The sequence below is a fragment of the Phytophthora parasitica genome (assembly GCF_000247585.1).
Source record: "Phytophthora parasitica INRA-310 unplaced genomic scaffold supercont2.8, whole genome shotgun sequence".
Lineage (NCBI taxonomy): Eukaryota > Oomycota > Peronosporomycetes > Peronosporales > Peronosporaceae > Phytophthora > Phytophthora nicotianae.
The window spans coordinates 450,845-469,399 of record NW_008648994.1 but is presented as its reverse complement, the minus strand read 5'-3'; the positions used below and the strand labels follow the sequence as shown (position 1 = coordinate 469,399).

Below are 18,555 nucleotides of genomic sequence, written 5' to 3'. Positions count from 1 at the left end.
GGCACCGGCACCTTCGGAACCCACGCCTTTCGCTGGAATTCCGTGGCGTTGGTATCGCTCCCCGTCGTGTTGACCGCCGCTGCTTCTAGGCCTGCTGTTAAGGCATTTCCCGATCCGGCGACAAGCGCCCAAGCACCATTGCAGCGAGCGTTGTTAACGACTCTTCGCAGGCAAAAAAAACCGCAAAACTAAGCGGAAACGTCTGTGACACGGCCAGTCGCCACTTGCAACACCAGCGGATCCTGCTCCATGGCGACAAGCCGCACGCGCGCAGCCACGCCCACGGAGGCCATTATTCAATTTGTGCTCCACGCACTGCACCACTTGACGGGCTTGCCGCTGCTCATGGTGAACCAGCCAGACCACAACTTGCCGTGCTTGACCCGAACAGACATGATTGAAACTCAGATGCGAGCCGACCAGAAGAACGCAGAGCTACTGAACAGCCCCAACAGACTTAAGGCCAATTTTCCCGAGTGGAGTGACAACGAAGCTCCAGAGGAGGAAATGAGCACCTTGTCCTCGGATGAAGAAGAGTTCGACAAACAGCACACCAAGAAGCATGTTACAGACGTCGCATCCGCTAGCACAGCACAGAACCAGCTCTTCGACGGGCTGCAGTTCTACCTGGCCGTGAGTCAGGTACGCGAGCGCACAGTCAAATCCGTGCTGGCACAGGGCATGGCCAAGACTTTGACGACGCTGCGGGACCGCAAGCAGAACGAGTCCATTGCAGTAATCGAGCAACGATATCCCGACTTCACTTGCTTACCGATTCCTACAAAACACACAGCAGTACAGCAGCTTTCCAGAGCGGAGCAACCGCCTTTGGACTTGCTCGCAGCGCTACGGCTTCCGTCGGCAGCAGCCGTAGCACAGAGTCAATCGCCTTTGAAGGGACCTGTAAGAGCCCACCTCGCTGTAGACGAAGAGGGACGCGTACGCCGTCCATCGCTACCTTCACATGACAACAACAACTCGCGGGTTGCCTAGGCAACATGAACTGTATAAAATACTCATCCAAACCCAAAGATATTGCCATTTTCTTATAAGCTAATAGAACACCATTGCCACAATGTCTAATTTCGCTTGAAAACCAAATGCTGCCCTGCTTCAAACACTTTTTTTTTGCCGGGTGGTGTGTGACTTTGCTATATTGTACAGGACCCAGTACAATCCTCGTGCTGTAGACCCGTTTCCAACCGGCATCGAGGCATCGCACTGTGAAGTCGGAGGTTGGAGATCGGCTCTACGCGTGGGTGGCATCATTTTACCAATTGACCCTTTAATGGACACATCGAGGTATCGTTTTTCAGTAAAACACACAATATGCTGCAAATTGCATCGCTCCCATTGGTCGATATTTGGTTTTCCACTATTCACCAAGTACATTTCCGGACGTCACGTACCCTTTTGCAGCGCCGCACTTGATGTCGGACGCTGAGCTAGGAGCTGGTGTTGCGGCTTCCCCATCGGCTTCTAAGGCTTCTAATGCACATGCGGAACCACCTTTTGCACTGCAACAGGAGATAGAGGCCTCGATCGAAGCCCGTACTTCGCCCAATGACCTGCAACTGACTGACGATATTCTACGCCAATTAATGGAGACTCAAGGGATTCGCGACGAGAGAGTGCTGCAAGAAATGCTATCTACCGCTCCGTACAATGTTAGTGACTCGTACGAGCTGGTGCAACACCGCGTGAAGAAGCTGATGGACGAGACTTTAATGCATACGTCTTCAGACAATGGTGTGGACACGGTTGAGAACGAGAAAACAACAGCAACTAATGCGGTAGGAGACGCTGGTAAGGCTCAGAATCCAATGGATCAAAAGAAAAAAGAAGCAGAACAGCGAGATCACGACAGAGTTGCGCGAGACTTGGACATGTTGGCAAACACCGTGCGGTCGATCGCCACAGATGTGGTGGAGGCGGAAGCCCCCTTAGTAAACGGAGAAAACTCCATAGAGACAAATAGCAGTGCTGCTGGGAACGCTGAAGTGGAGACCGAGACACAAAATACCCATAAACCAAGTGTGAACAGCAATAAAAGTGCACAAATGACAAATATTGCACAGGTCACGACTCAAGATATCAGCGATGCGGTCATTACTATTGACCCCTCTTCATCAGACGCCCCCGAAGTCTGCAACACTCCAGCAACAAAGGGAAACTCAACTAAGCGCATAAGAACGAACGAAGGAAAGGCAACTCATGCGCGAAAGAGACAGAAGCGCGCTGAGTATTCTGTTGAGACTCGCGCATTGTGCGTTCGTCGGCACCAGACAGAGGGGAAGTCGTATGCGGCCATCTCAAAAGAACTGGGAATTCCTCACGATTCTGTGCGAGCTATCGTTCGCAAGGCCAAGCGCACAGGCAGTGTCGTCTCGGCTCCACGTAGTGGACGTCCTCGAAAAACCAGCGGGATCGTCGACAAAGTCATCCTTGAAGCTGTTAGATCCAACAAACAGTGCAGTGCGAAATCGATCCAAGAAGAATTATTGCGTGTGTATGGAGTCAAGCTGTCACCAGAGACTGTGCGACGACGGGTACTCGAGCACACCAAGCAGCGGATTCAGTCTATCTCGAACGGGTCTTCAGCTTTGGAAGACAAAAGTGGAACTACGAGTACTGTGGCTCCAGAAACACCCACAACGCCTTCGCATGATGATTTAGCAGCCTTGAATACGTCCGAGCGGGAAATTTCGACAATTGACAAACGAACAAACAAAGTGGCAACGAATATTCCAACCAAAGACATGGGCTTAGACCCCGACGAAATGCCCAATGTACCATCCCAATTAAACGAAGAACGCTCGACTCCCAAGCGCAAGAAGCGTGGAGAGTACAGTATCGAAAAGCGTGAGCAGTGTGTATCACTCCACGCTCAAGGTCAAGGGTATCGACGGATCGGCAAGACGTTAAACATGCCGCACACTACTGTGCGTGCTATTGTGGAGAAAGCTCAGCGTACGGGCACGGTTCTTCCTGCCAAACGCAGTGGCCGACCACGTAAAACAGACGCGATTGTGGACAAAGTTATCTTGCAGGCGGTTAAAACCAACGAGAGGAGCTCAGCAAGGATCATCAAAGAGCAACTGCAAGCAGCGTACGGTGTGCGTGTTTCGTGTGAAACAATCCGCCGACGCGTGAAGGACCACAGCCGCCAATGTCTGTCATCCGCTCTGGATGCCAGTCCTGATATGCTGTCTAGTTCTGGAGCTGTCGATGCTTTATCTCAAGGGGAAAATTTAGAGACGGGAGCGACAATGCCGAGTTCTCCATCAATGCCAGCATCAACCTTGATGACGTTTGTTGCAAATGGAGTGCATATTTAGTGTGGAAAGTGCCATAAAAAAAATGATTGCAGTGTTCTACATGTACAAAATTTCTTTGTGCAAGAATGACAAAAGGAATGCGGTTTATATTATCATACCGATAGCCGTGGCTACTTTATTATTGATTTAAAACGTTTAAACCCTGTGATGCAAAACTAAAACTCGAATTGAAACGAGTGAAAGCGTTTGAAGTCTCTCACATGCTCATGCTGTTTGTGTTGGGCTCGGGCTGGAATCACCGACGATTTTGCTGGCCACATCCACCACTGCATCCTTGGCACGAGTAGCGATCGATGGTGACAGAGCATTCTCTGTAAGTGTAATTTGCTGTTTCAAAGCCGCAAATCCACCAAAGCTGTCGTTCAAAGTCGACTTCACCACTGCCTCCACCGTGTCGGATGCCTTGAGAAAGCCACCGCCTTTCTTCCTACCAAATAGGCCTCGTTTGGGCTTTTGATTTTCGGGGTTCTTGTCGTCATGGCCGCCGTTTTGCTGATTGGCGTTCTCTTCGTTGTTGTTGCCATTCAGGATATTGTCGATGATACCCGTGACACCTCCCGATGCTCCATTGTTCTGGTCGAAAATGCGACCGGCCTGCTTCAAGTCGTTCATAACGTCGGCGGTTGCGTTCATGCTGATGCGAGCCGCGTTGATCTCCGACGCCGTTGGGCTTTTGCTTCTTTTGATCCGTTTGGCCACGTGCCGCAAGTCCGTGGTCGTGTCCTTGGCCACTCGAATGTCGTTCCGCATGAAATATTTGGACGTGTTGCGGAAGTATAATCCGTGGCGTCGATCGTACTTGCCGAGGTTGCGTTTTAGGATCTTTAGGCATTTGAGAGTATCGCTGGCCGTCTGCAGTAGCAGCATCTCCAGCTTGGAGAACTCCCGGGCCACGGCAACGTTGCGCTTGGTGGTCTTGCCCATGGTTCGAGGTGTCGCTGCAATCGCTGGACTTCGCACTTGCTGTCACTTTTAAAAATGATCGTGGCCTAAGTTTGTATGTTTGTCCCTTTAAGCCGTTGGATGCTTCTTCTGCCAAGCATGATGGCTGAAAGCGACAACTAAATGCACGCACGCGACAATCGAGATCTTGTGGGTGCAGAATGTTTGGAAATGTCAAGACTTCTCATTCAAAAAAGATCGTGAAGAATATCGCGCTAATGAGTAACATCGGTTTAATAATAATAATAATAAGCGTGCGACTCACTACTGAGCCGCTATAATGAGTTTAGCGGCCTTGAATTTGAATGTTATTCACTTTGAAGCAGCCATTATTCACATTTCTCATTTCTAGTTGCGCTCTTCGCTGGGACTTCTTCAATGCTCATTTTCAATCGTGATTCCAAGCGCACAAGCCGATATACCAACAAACTTTCGATTTCCAACATTACTATGGGCAAGCCAACCGACCGTGACGTCGCTGCGGATAAAGAGTTCGCCACTCTGGCGCAAGTGCTGATCGAGACTGCCAACGACGCCGAGAACTGTCTGAAGTTGCTGAAAAGGAAGCTGGCGGAGTACGATGGTCGACATGGCAACCGCTTCGTGGGCACGGCCAAGTCGTACATGCGCAGTGACCTTCGCAATGCCAAGGACGTGTCTGCTGATCTGAGGCATGTGGCGCACAAGATCACCAAAAAGCACAAAAATTCCAAGAAGGAGGTGCATTCGGCCCGCAAGCACATGAACGCTACGTCCAACGCCTTGGACATTTTGAAGACGACGGCTCGCAACTACGACGAGAAGCACGGACACGCAAAGAAAGACCCCCATGATGGTCGTCACCATGGCGGCGGTCTGGGCAGTTCAGATACTGTCGAAGAACTTGTGAAGACAACTCTGCGCGCCAACGTGAACCTTAACGTACTGAGCTACCAGATCAACAGTGCGGACAAATCGGTATCGTCGCCTTCCATTGTCGAGCGAGCTAAGGAAGCGATGCACGGAATGAAGGAAAAGCTGACGGGTGACAAATCCAGTCCAACACGCAGACACTCAATGACTCCGTAAGAATCGAGCAAGAAGACCATTTATCACTATCAGACACAAGTAGGAGGTTTCACTAACAGAAGTAGGTGTTTTTTTTTTATCATTTACAATGCGAGCATTTGAAAACCCAAACTTGTAAGTCAATAAGCCACAGTGCATAAAAATAAATCTGAAAAAAAAGAAATTAAATATGTAGTTTCAAGCACATCATTGATTTTCACTGAAAAGAACATCACATTTTCAATTTCAAAGATAGTTTTTTTTTTAACCAAACATACACATATTTTGATGCTTAGACGTGATTGCTTGCCGTCGACGTGCCGGAAGCTGCTGAGTTCGACTTGTCGCCAAGAGGTGGCAGTTCGCGCATCATTCTCACGGCATCCTCGACGGAAATTGTGGGGTCGTTTGCCAGAATGCGCTTGAGAAGGTTCGTGGCAGCCAAAAGATCGTACAAGCGGCTCTTGGCGTTGGCAATGCCAAAGCGCACCCCGCGTACTGCCAGCTTCTCCTGCGTGTCCGACAACACCTGGATCGTCGTGGCGTCCATGTCGTTCATGTGGAAAGTGTCCAGCACTACACCGCGCGTGGTGATGCCCAGCGTCGACAGCCGCACCATCTCTCGCTCAATGAAATGAGCCACACGTTCGCAGTTTGCAAAGTACAGCGAGCTCTCCACTCGAACTGCGATGATGTCGCCCAGATTGTTTGCTTCGGGGAAGTTCTCGCGGTCGACGTAGCGGCCATTGTCCAGTTCGCCCAGAATGGCAACCGGCTGCACCTTGGACTTCCACATAAGAGCCAAGATGCAGCAGATAATCGAAGCGATCAAACCGTTGAGCACACCGAGGCCCAGAGTCAATGCGAACGACGCGGCCCAGACGAAAAACTCGTCGCGCTTGACACGGAACAGCCACTTGGCCTCTCGGAACTCGACCAGAGTCCAGCCTGCCACAATGATAATGGAGGCTAGTGTGGCGCTCGGCAGGTAATACAGGGTGCTCGTGAGCGTGTACAGAGCCAACACCACGATAAGACACGTGATGATCGAGGCCAGTTGGGTGTGGGCGTTCTGTAAGTTCACGGCCGTCCGGGACATACCGCCCGTGGGGGGCATGGCCTGGAAGAAGCCGCAGACGACGCTGGCAATGCCAATACCTGTCAATTCCTGCTCGGTGTTAATATCCTCGCCTCGCTGGATAGCAAGACGCTTGGACATGGCAATACTCGACAGGAAAACCACTACTGATACCGTCAAAGCATGGTACATGATAGTACCGAAGCGGTCACCGTCAATAAGGTGCGAAGTGAAGCCGTACCAAGGCACTTTGGGCTCCGGGAAGCCGCCAGGGATCTCTCCTGTGAGTTTTAAGTGCGAGGGGCCGAGTGCGTATCCGACAATGCCACCAAAGATGCAGACAACAAGAGGACCCAAGTCACACAGTGTACGCATAAGGAAGATAGCGAGGAGCACTCCCTTGGACTTGGGAGGCTGCTCTTCCTTCCCAGCATCCGCCAGCGACTCACATTCCTCCTGTGGAGTGGTTTGAGCCTGGTACGCTGTGAACTGCTGGTCTGTTAAGGAGAATCCGTGGCCGGAATTGGCAGGTTGCTGGATGAATCTTTCCTCTTCTTCCGGTTTTCCCTTCTCTTTGACCTGTGGCGTGTCGCTCTCGAAAAGCTGCATGAGCACGGGGGACGGGAAGAAGCGTCTTTTGATCATCTTGACTGTGATAAGGTATACAATGGACACTGCAGCCACTGCGAAGGCGTTCAAGTTGGTGTCGCCAATGTTTTCCAAGATCTGGACGACTTTTGCAGGCGGGTATTCCTGAGATTTCAGCTTGAGACCCAACGCATTGGGCACTTGTGACAGCATAATGAGCAAACCACCGGCCGAGATGAAGCCGCCCATGACTGGACGGGAGAAGAAGTCGGCGATTTGACTGAGATTCAATATACGGACCAGCAGCAGGATGCAGCCACTGAGGAAGGCCATGAAGATGCCCGTTGCCACACGTTCGTCCTCGTCTTCGATGTCCTCGAGCGTCGAGCCAACAAGTAGCGAAACCTCGGAGCCACTTGCAACGGAGAGCACTGTACTGGAGCCGAAGATGGCGTAGACCAACGGGGCCGTAGCAGCCGTGTACAGACCGTGGTGCGCCGGCACGTGCATGATAGTGGAGAGAGACACTTCTTGCGGAATGAGCATCATTGCCACGGTGATACCGGCCACAATGTCGAACTTGAGGTCGCGCTGGACGCTGTAGTTGGGCAGCCAACGGAAGATCGGCGCGTAGTGCTGCACCTTTTGCTGCCACGTGGGCTTGGGCAGCGCGTAGCGGTCGCTCACGCGGCGCGGTTGCATCCCGGTCAGCGCGCCGAGCCAAGACATTGCGGGAAAATCGGCAAAAAACTGTGCTTTTTGTGGTCTCGGGGCAACCCGCGATGTGACAGTGTGGCAGTGCGCAATATGTGCGGCAAATGTGACGCTGCTCTTTTTAGTCACTCAGTCACGGGATCCCGATCGAAAACTCGAGTGGGATTGAGTCTTGGCCAGTGTTGAGCACGAATTTGCACCAGGTGGCTGGTTTTTCACTGCGTTGCTTATGTCTGACAAAGTGATTGGCGATACCAAGCGAGATTCTGACCAATCAACGCAACGATCCGGTTGCTGTCAAGGAAATTCAGAATGCGACCTTTTGTATGGTGGGATGCGTTAGTCGCATCGGCATCCGTTGTTGCCACAACAGCAACGCCAAGAACGCTGGCCAGCGGCATGGAAGCTCATGACCATTTGTTTGGCCAAGCGGTGGGTTCTAAGGCCAGCGCGTCGAGATGGACGTTAAGCACGTATGCCGTGCTTCATCTGGATCGCTGCCGCATGTAATGCCGTGATCTGCCAGCCATGGATGGACGTTCGAAAGACCAAGACTGTGATGTTGGAGATGCCACTGGAAGTGGCGTGTTACTACGGTTCTCCGTTTGACCGTGCTTTCGGGTAGCTTGGTTTTGAGGTAGAGTAGCTTAGGTTATCTCAGTTACACCATTTAATTAATCGAAATTACTCAGCTCTAACTATACCGTTTTTCGCCCCAAATGATCCCTTTTGATGCAGGTACTGTAACATTTTGATAACAAGAAGGAGTGTCATGTCATACATAGTGATATTCTATGAATTCATATTATAGAGGTTTCGGAGTAGTCCTTAGTATGGACTCCTTACCTTCACTTTCCGAGGATATTCCATAATCCAGTTCTGGAGTACTATGTTTTGCCAAAATGCGCTACTAACAACTAGTAGTGTCCACAGTATTAATACTAATAGTAGTACATGTTAAATTCGTAATGCGAACTAACTTGATATCATCACAGCTGAAGAACTAAATAATATAAGTAGATTAAAGGCACTTTTTTCAAAACGTAAGTAGTCGGTTGCATCTATTCTTTTTAAAAAGATTCTGATCTCCTCCAAAAACACGGATTTATTTTTCGAAACCGTTGGAGGCCAGGATTATTAGTACTGTTTTGTACAGGATTCTAATCCTGGATTGTCCAGGATCGAAGATAAAAAAAACCATTGCATAAATTTCAAGTCACTTAATTTCGATTTCAAACGCTAATTCCGAATTGAGGGAGAAAAGAAATCCCGTTCAGTTGCGGTTATACAGGCAAAATGGCTCGAGGTGCTGGCGAGACGTTGCGGACGCCCCAGAAGCAGGACAAGAGGCCACAGAAGCAGGACAAGAGGCCTCGCAAGCGTATCAAGGTACTGATGTGTGTTCACCTCCGCTTGGAGGAGGTTCTAGTGCGCAGGAGCAGGTGAACGAAGCCTTAGGAAGTGTTGAAAGCGAGGGAGACGAGGGGGGGGGGGGCGTGCTGCGGCCAATAGCCGCTGGTAACGATGCAAATGCTGGTGGAGTCGACCAGACAACGGGTGGAGGGGCTTGTGGTACGGCAGGTGGTGACGGCAGTGAGAGGGAGGAGACACCTGGTTTCGAAATGGTGTCCGTGGAGTCTGGAGACAATGATGAGAGCGGTAATTCTGTGGATGTGGACCCGCCAGTTGTGTGGCATCCGTCCTGGAACGCCTGGCAGCAGTACTTCGTACAGTACTGCGAGAGAACGAGGCAGGTTCTACCTGTTAAGGAGACCATGTCTCGGGCTGAGCGACTGAAGCGGTTGAAGAAGACCAAGAAAGCAGATGATGACTCTATATTACTACCTGAACGGTGCGATCCCTACCAACGAGTGTACATATGCACTCATGGCTGGAAGAAGCGGAAATCACGAAGCGAAGGGACGCGGCCTCGCCAGCACATTCGCTTGACGGATTGTCCCTTCAGCTTTGTGGTTCAATGGAACGTGGCTCGAGGGCAACTACAAGTGAAGAATGGAGTGTACACCCACAATCACCAAGTTTCAACCCAAGCGTACGCGACCTATCCAGTTTCGCGTGGAGTTCACGATCCGGTTGTAGGAGCGCGTGTGGAAGGCATGCTGTCTGCGGGAGCTAAGCGCTCTCGCATTTACGACTACTTACTGGAGCATGACCAAAACGTCATACAAGTTGACGTTGATAATCTCGTCCGGGACCACTCTGGCTCTCTCTCTACGCAGGATGATAACGAGGCTACAGCGCGCGAGATTGCTGCGTTCGCTGCAGCGGACCCGGAGAACGTATCCTCAGTTTCTGAAACGGATGCAGGTGAAACAGGAGTCATTTCACTGGCTACCGCTCACATGCGGCGTATCTATGGTCGTTTCAGCGAAGTTCTCCTCGTCGATTGCAGCCACAAGACCAACCGGTGAGTAGGATTTTTCCGTTCCAGGATTTTATCCATGCTTTTTTAGATCCAGGATTTTGTCCAGGATTTCTATTTTTAGATTTTATCTGTTATATTATCCAGGATTTTCCCAGAATTAAATGATGGATGTTATCCAGGATTATTATAGGATTATATTTTTTCGATTTTATCCAGGATTTATCCAGGATTTTAACCAGGATTTTTCAAGGATTCTAATATATATTTGTTTCTATTGTGCTAGATACAACTACCAGCTCCTTACATTCATGGGCATGAATGAATTTGGGGAAGGAGCAGTTGTGCAGCAGTCTCTCATCGAAGCCAATGGAGACTGGCACATGGAGCGTGCTATTACGCACTTCAAACGTTCTCATCCTACTCGAATTAATTTGCTGCGCGTGATCGTTGTGGATAAAGACCTGAACGAAATTCGAGTATTGAAAACGAATTTCCCAGAAGCCAGGATCTTGATTTGTCACTTCCACGTGTTAAAATACCTGAAAGAGATGCGTTCAAAACCCGAGTTTGGGAAGATCGCTTCTGAAGATACTAGTTTAATCGACGCAGCTGTTTTTAAGCAGCAAATGAAGACAGTTACGAAGTTGCTCACAATTCATTGGAAGGGATTTGTGATCGTGTTGGATTGAATGGATTTTACACCTACTTTCAAAAGAACTGGGATTCCTGCAAGGATCGGTGGGTCTATTATCTTCGCGCTCACTTACCTCACTTCAAGAACCATACAAATAACAGGCTGGAGAGCTTTTTCGGGAATCTGAAGGATGGAGTGGACGGCTCGATGAGTATGGCTCAATGCGTTAAGGCTCTTCTTGCTTACGACCGCCGTAAAGAGAATGAGTACAAGTATCGGGTTACGAGGATTGGTCATTTCGTGAATTCACACTATGACGAAGAGATGAGTACTGTTTTGCGCTTCACGAGTCACTACGTGGCTGGTCAGATCGAGGCTCAGTACGCAAAAGGTGTTGAGATGGCTTCCAAATACAGATTCGACCCCAACAAGGACGACGCAGCGGTGGTTTACGTACGCGGAATGTTTTCAGAGCACAAGTTAAGGGTTGACAATTGTAGATGCGACTGCGAGTTGTCCTTGTCCATGAGTCTTCCTTGCCGTCATTCGATCGCGTATCGAAAACACAACCGAGTCTCTGGGCCACTGATACCCTGGAATCGCATCGACGAAAGGTAAGTTGTAGAATGTCCAGGATTTTTCCATGATTGAATCCTGGAATGTCCAGAATTTAATTACATGTTGTGTCCATGATTAATCCTGTATACTGTCCATGTTTCAGATGGACATCTCCCTCTCAAGAACTGAAGAAGGTAAAGCAGTTCACGTACGAGAAATTTGTGGATGGGGAGTTTGGATCTATTCAAAAGAAGTTGAGAACGCAGTCCGAGCGGTACCGGGAAGCTGTAAGAGCCACACATCTCATTGCAAACGAGATGGCTGACATAGAAGACGAAGCAGAATTCGAAGAGATGCTGAAGTTTGTCTTGGCTCAATGGCGCAATGTGCGCCTGAAGAAAATGGCTACAATTTCCGGAGATGCGTCTGCAGATTTGTCTGCAGAATCACCGAAACATGGCGAGGAGCGTTACACACGTGATCGTGAACAGGAGGCATTAGTAAAGAATGAGTTCAACATAAGCAGCAGCGATGAGGATGAAGAAGATAGATCGCAAACCTCTGTTGGAGACGATGGCACGGATGAAGACGCGTCTAAAACGGGTAAGCGCGTGGAACTACGGCTTAATCCCAAAGCGCGGAAGGTTGGACGACCGCAGAAGCAGAAGAAGAAGACTGCTGCAGGGGAGAAGAAGGACCGCAGGTGGTACGAAACAAGGGAGGCCGCTCGAGCACAGGCTGGAGAAGTTTCACTACTTGCGCTTGTTGATTCTCTCGATAGAGAGCAGCCTGGGCTCAAGGAGACGCAAGGACGCCTGTCAGGTGTCATTGTGAAACATGGTGAAGCTGAAAAAAAGAAGCCAAAGCTGAAAATTATGAAGAACCCAGTGTTAACTATGGATCCCATCTATCTGCTTCCTACCAAGCTTCTGGACGCCTGCGTGAAGTTGCTGCCCACGGAGGACACTGTTATCGCGGTGGACGACTCACAACCAAGCCAAACCTCACGCACAGACATTGCAGAAGGCTATGTAGAGACCCTGGTGATCAAGGACGTCGGCAGCTACAGCAGAAAACAGATTGAGACGTTCAAGAGAGTGCAGATATTGAAGGATTTCGTCGAGCTCGGCCTGAAAACGAACGAGTGGCTTCTAGATGTGGCTCTTCCTACACTCCCATCCCCATACGATGTGAAGGCTCGACAAGTGGCGGATGATGTAATGGAGGCTTACCCTTACAAGCACATCCAGGGACTCCCGGATGGCCCGGACTTCGCATACACTGTGCTCTATAGAGCTGCACCTCCCTTATGGCTAACGGATGCGACGATCAGAGGGTTGTGCATGCGCCTAGTTAACGACTACCCCACGTGTCGCTTCACCGGATTCTAGGCAGCATTTACGAAGAGCAAGCGAACGCGGAATCCAAACGAGCGATGCCTTGACGAGGCGGTACGCGATCGGGTCCTGCAGCAAGTGAAGGAAGATGGATTCAAGACGATAATGCTGCCCTTGAACTTTCCAAACTTTCACTGGTGCTGTCTCGTTGTGAAAGTGGAGACCAAGCGCATTTTCTTCTACGATCCTGTCAACCAAGCGCCGTTCAAGAATGCAGCAAAGGAAGTGGCTACAAGCTTGAAGCTCAGCGGCCTGAGCGACTACAACGTTATCCCGATGAACAATCCGCTCCAGTTCGACGGACACAGCTGTGGCGTGTTTGTCTGTTGGATGTTCATAGGGCAGGTAATTCCAGGGCGTCACCTGAAAGTGAACATCGAGACGCTCACAAAACGTCGGTTCGAGCTGTTCTATTATTTGCTCACAGGGCAACTTCTTCCTCTCCAAACACCGCAAGATGACGAAGACGAGGAGAAGATGCCAGCCCCCAGCGCTGAACACGAGCGCAGCGACGACGAGGACATTCCTCCAACTCAAGGTCAGCAGTAGCTTCAGAGTTGTCAGGCCATTCATGATCTAATACACGTATTATAAGTTTTTCCATACTAAGTCACACAAAGATGTTCAATACACGATTTTCCCACGATTCATATACAGGATTAATCCTGGATCATTAATAGCCACACATTTGTATCTTTCTCGTCCTCAACGTATCTTTCCATAACTTCCCCATATGACTACTTAAATAAGATAGAAATTGGCATCCAGGATAAATCATGGGAGAAATCCTGCACGGTCCATTATTAATAATCCTGGCCTCCAACAGCGGCCTTTATTTTTTTTAGTAGTTTATAACTGCTTTTTGTTGAGCAAGCCAAAACTTACGACTCGTTCATTTATCTCGTAAAAGGAGAACAAAACTAAAAGGAGAACAAAATTTCAAGATATTGCAAAACCTTTTTATAGCCAGTCCAAACTAAAGACTTGGTTGTTTTCTCTTCTAAATTGATCTTCAGAAGAAAATCCATACTTTTGAAAAACGTCCACTTTGTGTTGCAAAGTGAAACCACCGAAACTCTAGTTAAAGAGTCATGCAAACTCTACGTCGATTTCGATTGTATTGCCGCAAAGTGCTATGACTCTACAGGTACTATTACCGCTCCGTCCGTTCGGATTCCAGCATAACTCTCCAAGAAAGCCTCAATTCTCGAGTTACCAGCTCTGCCGCACGGTACAATACGGAATCATCGCTTATTAATGTTTAGGCCTCAAGATGCCATCTCAAACAGAAATTTGTTACTCACATTGAACTGCGGATCAAAGAGATATCACATACCTGAGCGAAAAGAGTCTCTTCCGCGGCGACATCGATGTCGTCACTTGAAAAGGAAGGTGTATGGACGTTTGTTCAAACCTATGCTCGCGGAGGTAGCGTAGCATCGATGCCATTTACGTCAAGAAAGGCTCTCCAACCGTAATCCCGGGTGTTTGCGAGCGACGTTGGCTTCTCTCTTTCTGTGGCCAGCAAAAGTACGAGATAGGATGCTACGGAAGGGCATGCAAGGTATGTTGGCAATATGCTGAAAGGCCAGCAGCAGCTTGTTCCTGGAAGTTTGGAGCGTTGCCCGTTAATTGTTGCTGTATACGAATTATGAGAAGAATGGAAGACAACAAAAATGGGGTTTGGCGCATTGTCACTACAGACATACAGGCTTTCGTGTTGACACGTTCTTGGAATCGACTATAGAGATACGACACGGCAGCAGCGTCGTGACGTTTCATTTGAGTCTTTACAAGGAGTTCCCCAGCGATAAACATTGCCTGCATACAACAGTGCGTGGATCGATGTTACCGGCAACCAAAGACACTCTTCTCTCGAAAGGTTCCACAGTAAGCCGACAGACAATTTCACAATACAATCAACACCTGCTAGGTGCGTACCAGGGCGAAATGGTGGAGTGTTATCAGAAATTGGAGAGCTACTTGGACTTAAGCAAATGACAGCGATTTGTATCCTCACTCCGACTTCGGGAAAACTGAATCTGGGGCTTTTCTGCGCTCCTGCTTCTTCCTGAAATATGAATTTGGGTAAAAAGTCATTGAAAGCATGTGACTGGTTTGAACGGCACTCAATTTTAAGAAGACATGAGCAAACGGGGAGAAGGGAGGGGGGATCCGGCAGCAGCAAAAACTACAACGGATGTATTCTAGGTTTCGGTTTGGCTTTGGTGGAGAAGTATGATACGTCAAACTGGAACTGGTTTGTGAAGCACATGACGGCATCAGATGCCGTAGCCTTTTCGGGCTGGGATCTTGTATTTTACTGATCACGAAAACGAATTCTTGCCGCCGTGACAGAGCTCTACCCAAACCGTGGTCGTCGCTCCTGTGTGAGACACATTATTGGTAACGCTGATAATGTCTTCACATTTAGCCGCCCAAAAACAAACTCTTATATTTGCTATGGTTCCGAGTGAATGTGAGAGCGACTACAAGTTTTACGAGTCCAAACTGAGCGATACTCGCTCTATTTCTGCTCAGTACCTAGCTTCAATTGAGAAGCGCATCGTGTCACCTATTTATTCAACGAAGAATACATTCAACCATCGTATGATGAGGCAATTACTTTCTGAACGCGCGAACTACTGGTTAGGTAATTGTTGTCGCTCAGCGTTCATCCTACTGACTTTCGAACGGTTTATGATAAAGGTGGTTGGATTATTCACAGAGCATTATCGCGCGGCTTTCAGGGGAAACCAGAGCACTAAAAGGGATTAAGCCGCCCATGTTAAAATTAACAAACACATTACCTTTGTCTCGTCGTATCAAGAGAATTTGGATGCTATCCTCATGCAAATTAAGAACCCCAGTTTCGTTCGTGTCTATACGGATTGTACATGGTACGCTATTGTGAGCCTAGCTTACGCCCAGACCATATTCACGAGTGACGAACGGTAAATTTGGTGGAGCGTGGCTGCACTTGCCGTAGATGGCGAGATCAGCAATTCCCATGCGTAAATGCACTGAAGGCTGCTATCCATCATGGCATGCATAGCAGTAAGATATTTCATTGGAGCGTTCATACGTCCAGCAATGTCCAAAAGCGTACAACTACCAGTTCGTTCCGGTACTGAGAAGGATTAAAACAAACAGGCTGTACACTGCGCACACCCGCAAGAAAGTTCCCCAGTAAAAAGAACGGTAAGAGAGGCAGAAAGCCCAGGCCTAAATCTAATCACAAAAGCAAGACAGCTAAACCTGGATCGCTAGCAAGCCCCAGCATCGCAATGAAACAGTAGAAAAAGCAGCTAAGCTGTACGACGGTACATTTTAAATGGTATACACCAACTAATCGTACAATTGTTCCTAATAGCGCTTATCTAATCTATTAGTGTATATAACGGCAACTATTTGTAGCACCATTTCATTCTTATAAACCCAGTTACTTGCTATTGTGAAAACCAGCCAAAATGTCTAAATCGTTTGCTAATTAAACAACTCAAGGTGTTAATAAAAACGCAATTGATATATTGTGAAAACCAACCAAGATGTTCATTTTAGTCGCTAATCGACTTATTTAGAGCGCTATTAAGCCCGAATATTTATATATATAAACAACCTGCAAGTTGTTTTTAGTGACCACTTATCTATATTAGTGTTCGTTTTAAAATATACCATCTCGTTTAGATAAACATAGATTTCTCCGAATGCCCATGAAGAACTGGGCAATCCAAGCACCTGGAACATATAGAAGCACGCAATCGAGAAGACACGCACATGTGTAGCAGTTAGAATTGGTAGGGTTGAACACACTAGCAGAACCAGTGTGCCTGTTGAGAATGCAGAGTTCGAGTTTGATGAAGAACGTGACAGCTTCGAGAGGGTGTATTCTTTAGCCGAAGAAAAGGTAAGCTCGGCTTAGCAAAGTATGCTTTGAAAACGACGAGGCCCGACATGAAACGTTATCTGAGACCAAGGCAGCACGCAAAGCAAGCGGTTCGTGGCCCTGACTACCGAAACGTGGTTCGGGAAGCTTACCCAAGCCCGGGCCAACTACCACGGTACAACAGGAACGTTAAGTTTGCATGACGTGTCAACCATCGCTTCAGTTAACCAAACAATACCTCAATCGGGTTAAATTGAGGGCATTAAGGCGGCAGGAACAAAAACACAACTCTGACAGAATGAACAGCGTCCTCCTGTTCAGGATCCATGTGTATACACGCATTATTCAATACAACAACGGATCGTGGGAGCGGCAAAGGATTGAGGCGAGGCAGTACGGCATCAACAAATGCTCGGTGGAACTCCAGCCGTGTAAATGTGCCACGAGTTGTCGGCTAACCCACAACTACAGTAACGTCACAAGCAGCTAGGATTAAGACTGCTTTCCACTGGTAAATGGAGTCTGGACTACAGCTCGCTCACTTCGTTTCGCCCACGCATAACGTCGCACACAGTCGAGGCCATTCTTTGATGTTTCGTCCACGAAAAGCAATTGCTCCGGGTAGATGTGCCAACACCACATTTTCGCCATTAATGCCTCTATTTCATGAGGCACAGCCTCTTGAGTGCGGCTCGCGATCACCTTTCTGCTGAGATCAAGGTTGAACTTCTAAAGTCGCAGGATACTCGATGCTGACAGCCCTTGCAACCGGACCCAAATTCCGCGCGGAGATCAACCTCTTCAATGTAAAACAAAGGACTTTCGTTTACGTAGCCACCAACATACGACAGCAGCTCTGGGTCGTACGCCTTTTTTTTTTTACCGCTCTTGTCTTGAGTAACGTGACCAGTAGTCTTGAAATACTTATACCATCGTGTACACATAAACCGAAGCTGCGACCTACTTGTCCACATGCAATGCTGTAGACGTAGTGGAGAGTAATTGTTCTCCATCGAAAAACAGCAGAGTCCATTGCAGACGAGCTAAAAGTGAACTAACTGACGCTCGAGTCCTCTCTACCGCTTACTATTATTTAAAAATGCTAATTCTGACAAGGCCGTGCGCGAGCGCCCGGATGAGCTCTGAAATTTTGGCGCAGTGAGCATAGTGCTGAGCGTTGGTCAACGTTGCAAGTAGTCGGAGGTAGAAAATATGGTGTATGCAGTAGCGAAGAAGTTGCTGCTTCTCCTCCGATAATGCGATCAAGGTTGAATCCCATCAAGATGCCGACGGGACTACTAGATGTCGTGAGCCATTGATAGTGAAGACAAGGTTACATGTGGAACTTGCGTAAAATTATGAGAGGTGGTAATAACACCTATGCTTAGATGGAGTAAAGTAGTAAGTATATGTGCAGCATGAAATTTTTTTTAACGGTGTTTATTTTATGGATTGCAAGGTTTATTGTAACAAAGGTTTCAAAAATGTAACTGATCTCAAGCGAGTACATTTAAGAAATAATATTCATTCGTTCATTTGAGTTAGCTACGACGACGTAAGTGGTGCTCATCACATTCTTTCTCAAGAGCTTCAAGTCGTCGGGTTTCTTCAAGAGCGGCTTGATTAGGGGTGAAGTATCGAAGAGTTTGCATAGTGAGCTTTTCCGTAAGATAGAGCTGCTCTAGTGTTGTGACGCGTGTCACTGCCACGTAGAACGACGAGCGTTGTGGCATTCTCCTTGTAGAATGACGCAATGGGCTGATAATTACTTTCTGAACTGTGAGGCCTTGACATTTTTCTGATGTGAGAGCGAATGCTGGTACCAAGGGAGCTTGAAGAACTTGAATGGTGAAGGACCGCTGCGGTAGTTCGACTCTAATTCCAGGTTTTTTTATGGATTGCACCGGGATTATTCCAGGCGGTAATCCTTCAACAGTAGGTGATGATTTGTCGAATTCCAAAAGCTTCACGAAAACAATGTCGGGGG

General features: G+C 48.3%; 7 protein-coding genes across 7 annotated transcripts; 5 read left to right on the top strand and 2 right to left on the bottom strand.

The window, feature by feature from the left end:
* Positions 1-249: 249 nt before the first annotated feature.
* Positions 250-993, top strand: PPTG_05767 (hypothetical protein; the record flags this gene model as incomplete). The annotated part of the gene is made up of 1 exon (XM_008899483.1): positions 250-993. The coding sequence occupies one exon, from the start codon at positions 250-252 to the stop codon at positions 991-993; it is 744 nt and encodes a 247-aa protein (XP_008897731.1).
* Positions 994-1,372: 379 nt separating this feature from the next.
* PPTG_05766 (hypothetical protein) lies at positions 1,373-3,505 on the top strand. Its single transcript, XM_008899482.1, has one exon. The coding sequence runs from the start codon at positions 1,431-1,433 to the stop codon at positions 3,336-3,338; it is 1,908 nt and encodes a 635-aa protein (XP_008897730.1). The 5' UTR covers positions 1,373-1,430; the 3' UTR covers positions 3,339-3,505.
* On the bottom strand, positions 3,415-4,357 carry PPTG_05765 (hypothetical protein). Its single transcript, XM_008899481.1, has one exon. The coding sequence runs from the start codon at positions 4,260-4,262 to the stop codon at positions 3,543-3,545; it is 720 nt and encodes a 239-aa protein (XP_008897729.1). The 5' UTR covers positions 4,263-4,357; the 3' UTR covers positions 3,415-3,542.
* Positions 4,358-4,631: 274 nt separating this feature from the next.
* PPTG_05764 (hypothetical protein) lies at positions 4,632-5,508 on the top strand. Its single transcript, XM_008899480.1, has one exon. The coding sequence runs from the start codon at positions 4,659-4,661 to the stop codon at positions 5,346-5,348; it is 690 nt and encodes a 229-aa protein (XP_008897728.1). The 5' UTR covers positions 4,632-4,658; the 3' UTR covers positions 5,349-5,508.
* An 11-nt stretch (positions 5,509-5,519) lies between these two features.
* On the bottom strand, positions 5,520-7,957 carry PPTG_05763 (hypothetical protein). The gene has a single exon (XM_008899479.1). It carries the CDS (start codon positions 7,720-7,722, stop codon positions 5,620-5,622), a length of 2,103 nt encoding a protein of 700 aa, XP_008897727.1. The 5' UTR covers positions 7,723-7,957; the 3' UTR covers positions 5,520-5,619.
* A 2,977-nt stretch (positions 7,958-10,934) lies between these two features.
* PPTG_21747 (hypothetical protein) lies at positions 10,935-13,231 on the top strand (the record flags this gene model as incomplete). Its single annotated transcript, XM_008899931.1, has 3 exons — positions 10,935-11,341; positions 11,449-12,568; positions 12,677-13,231. The coding sequence occupies 3 exons, from the start codon at positions 10,935-10,937 to the stop codon at positions 13,229-13,231; spliced, it is 2,082 nt and encodes a 693-aa protein (XP_008898179.1).
* A 1,914-nt stretch (positions 13,232-15,145) lies between these two features.
* Positions 15,146-16,467, top strand: PPTG_21746 (hypothetical protein; the record flags this gene model as incomplete). The annotated part of the gene is made up of 3 exons (XM_008899930.1): positions 15,146-15,290; positions 15,836-15,883; positions 16,370-16,467. 3 exons carry the CDS (start codon positions 15,146-15,148, stop codon positions 16,465-16,467), a joined length of 291 nt encoding a protein of 96 aa, XP_008898178.1.
* Positions 16,468-18,555: the final 2,088 nt, after the last annotated feature.

Coding starts and splice junctions, on each gene's coding strand:
- PPTG_05765 (XM_008899481.1), bottom strand. CDS start 4,262: ATGGGCAAGACCACCAAGCGCAACGTTGCCGTGGCCCGGGAGTTCTCC.
- PPTG_05764 (XM_008899480.1), top strand. CDS start 4,659: ATGCTCATTTTCAATCGTGATTCCAAGCGCACAAGCCGATATACCAAC.
- PPTG_05763 (XM_008899479.1), bottom strand. CDS start 7,722: ATGTCTTGGCTCGGCGCGCTGACCGGGATGCAACCGCGCCGCGTGAGC.
- PPTG_05766 (XM_008899482.1), top strand. CDS start 1,431: ATGTCGGACGCTGAGCTAGGAGCTGGTGTTGCGGCTTCCCCATCGGCT.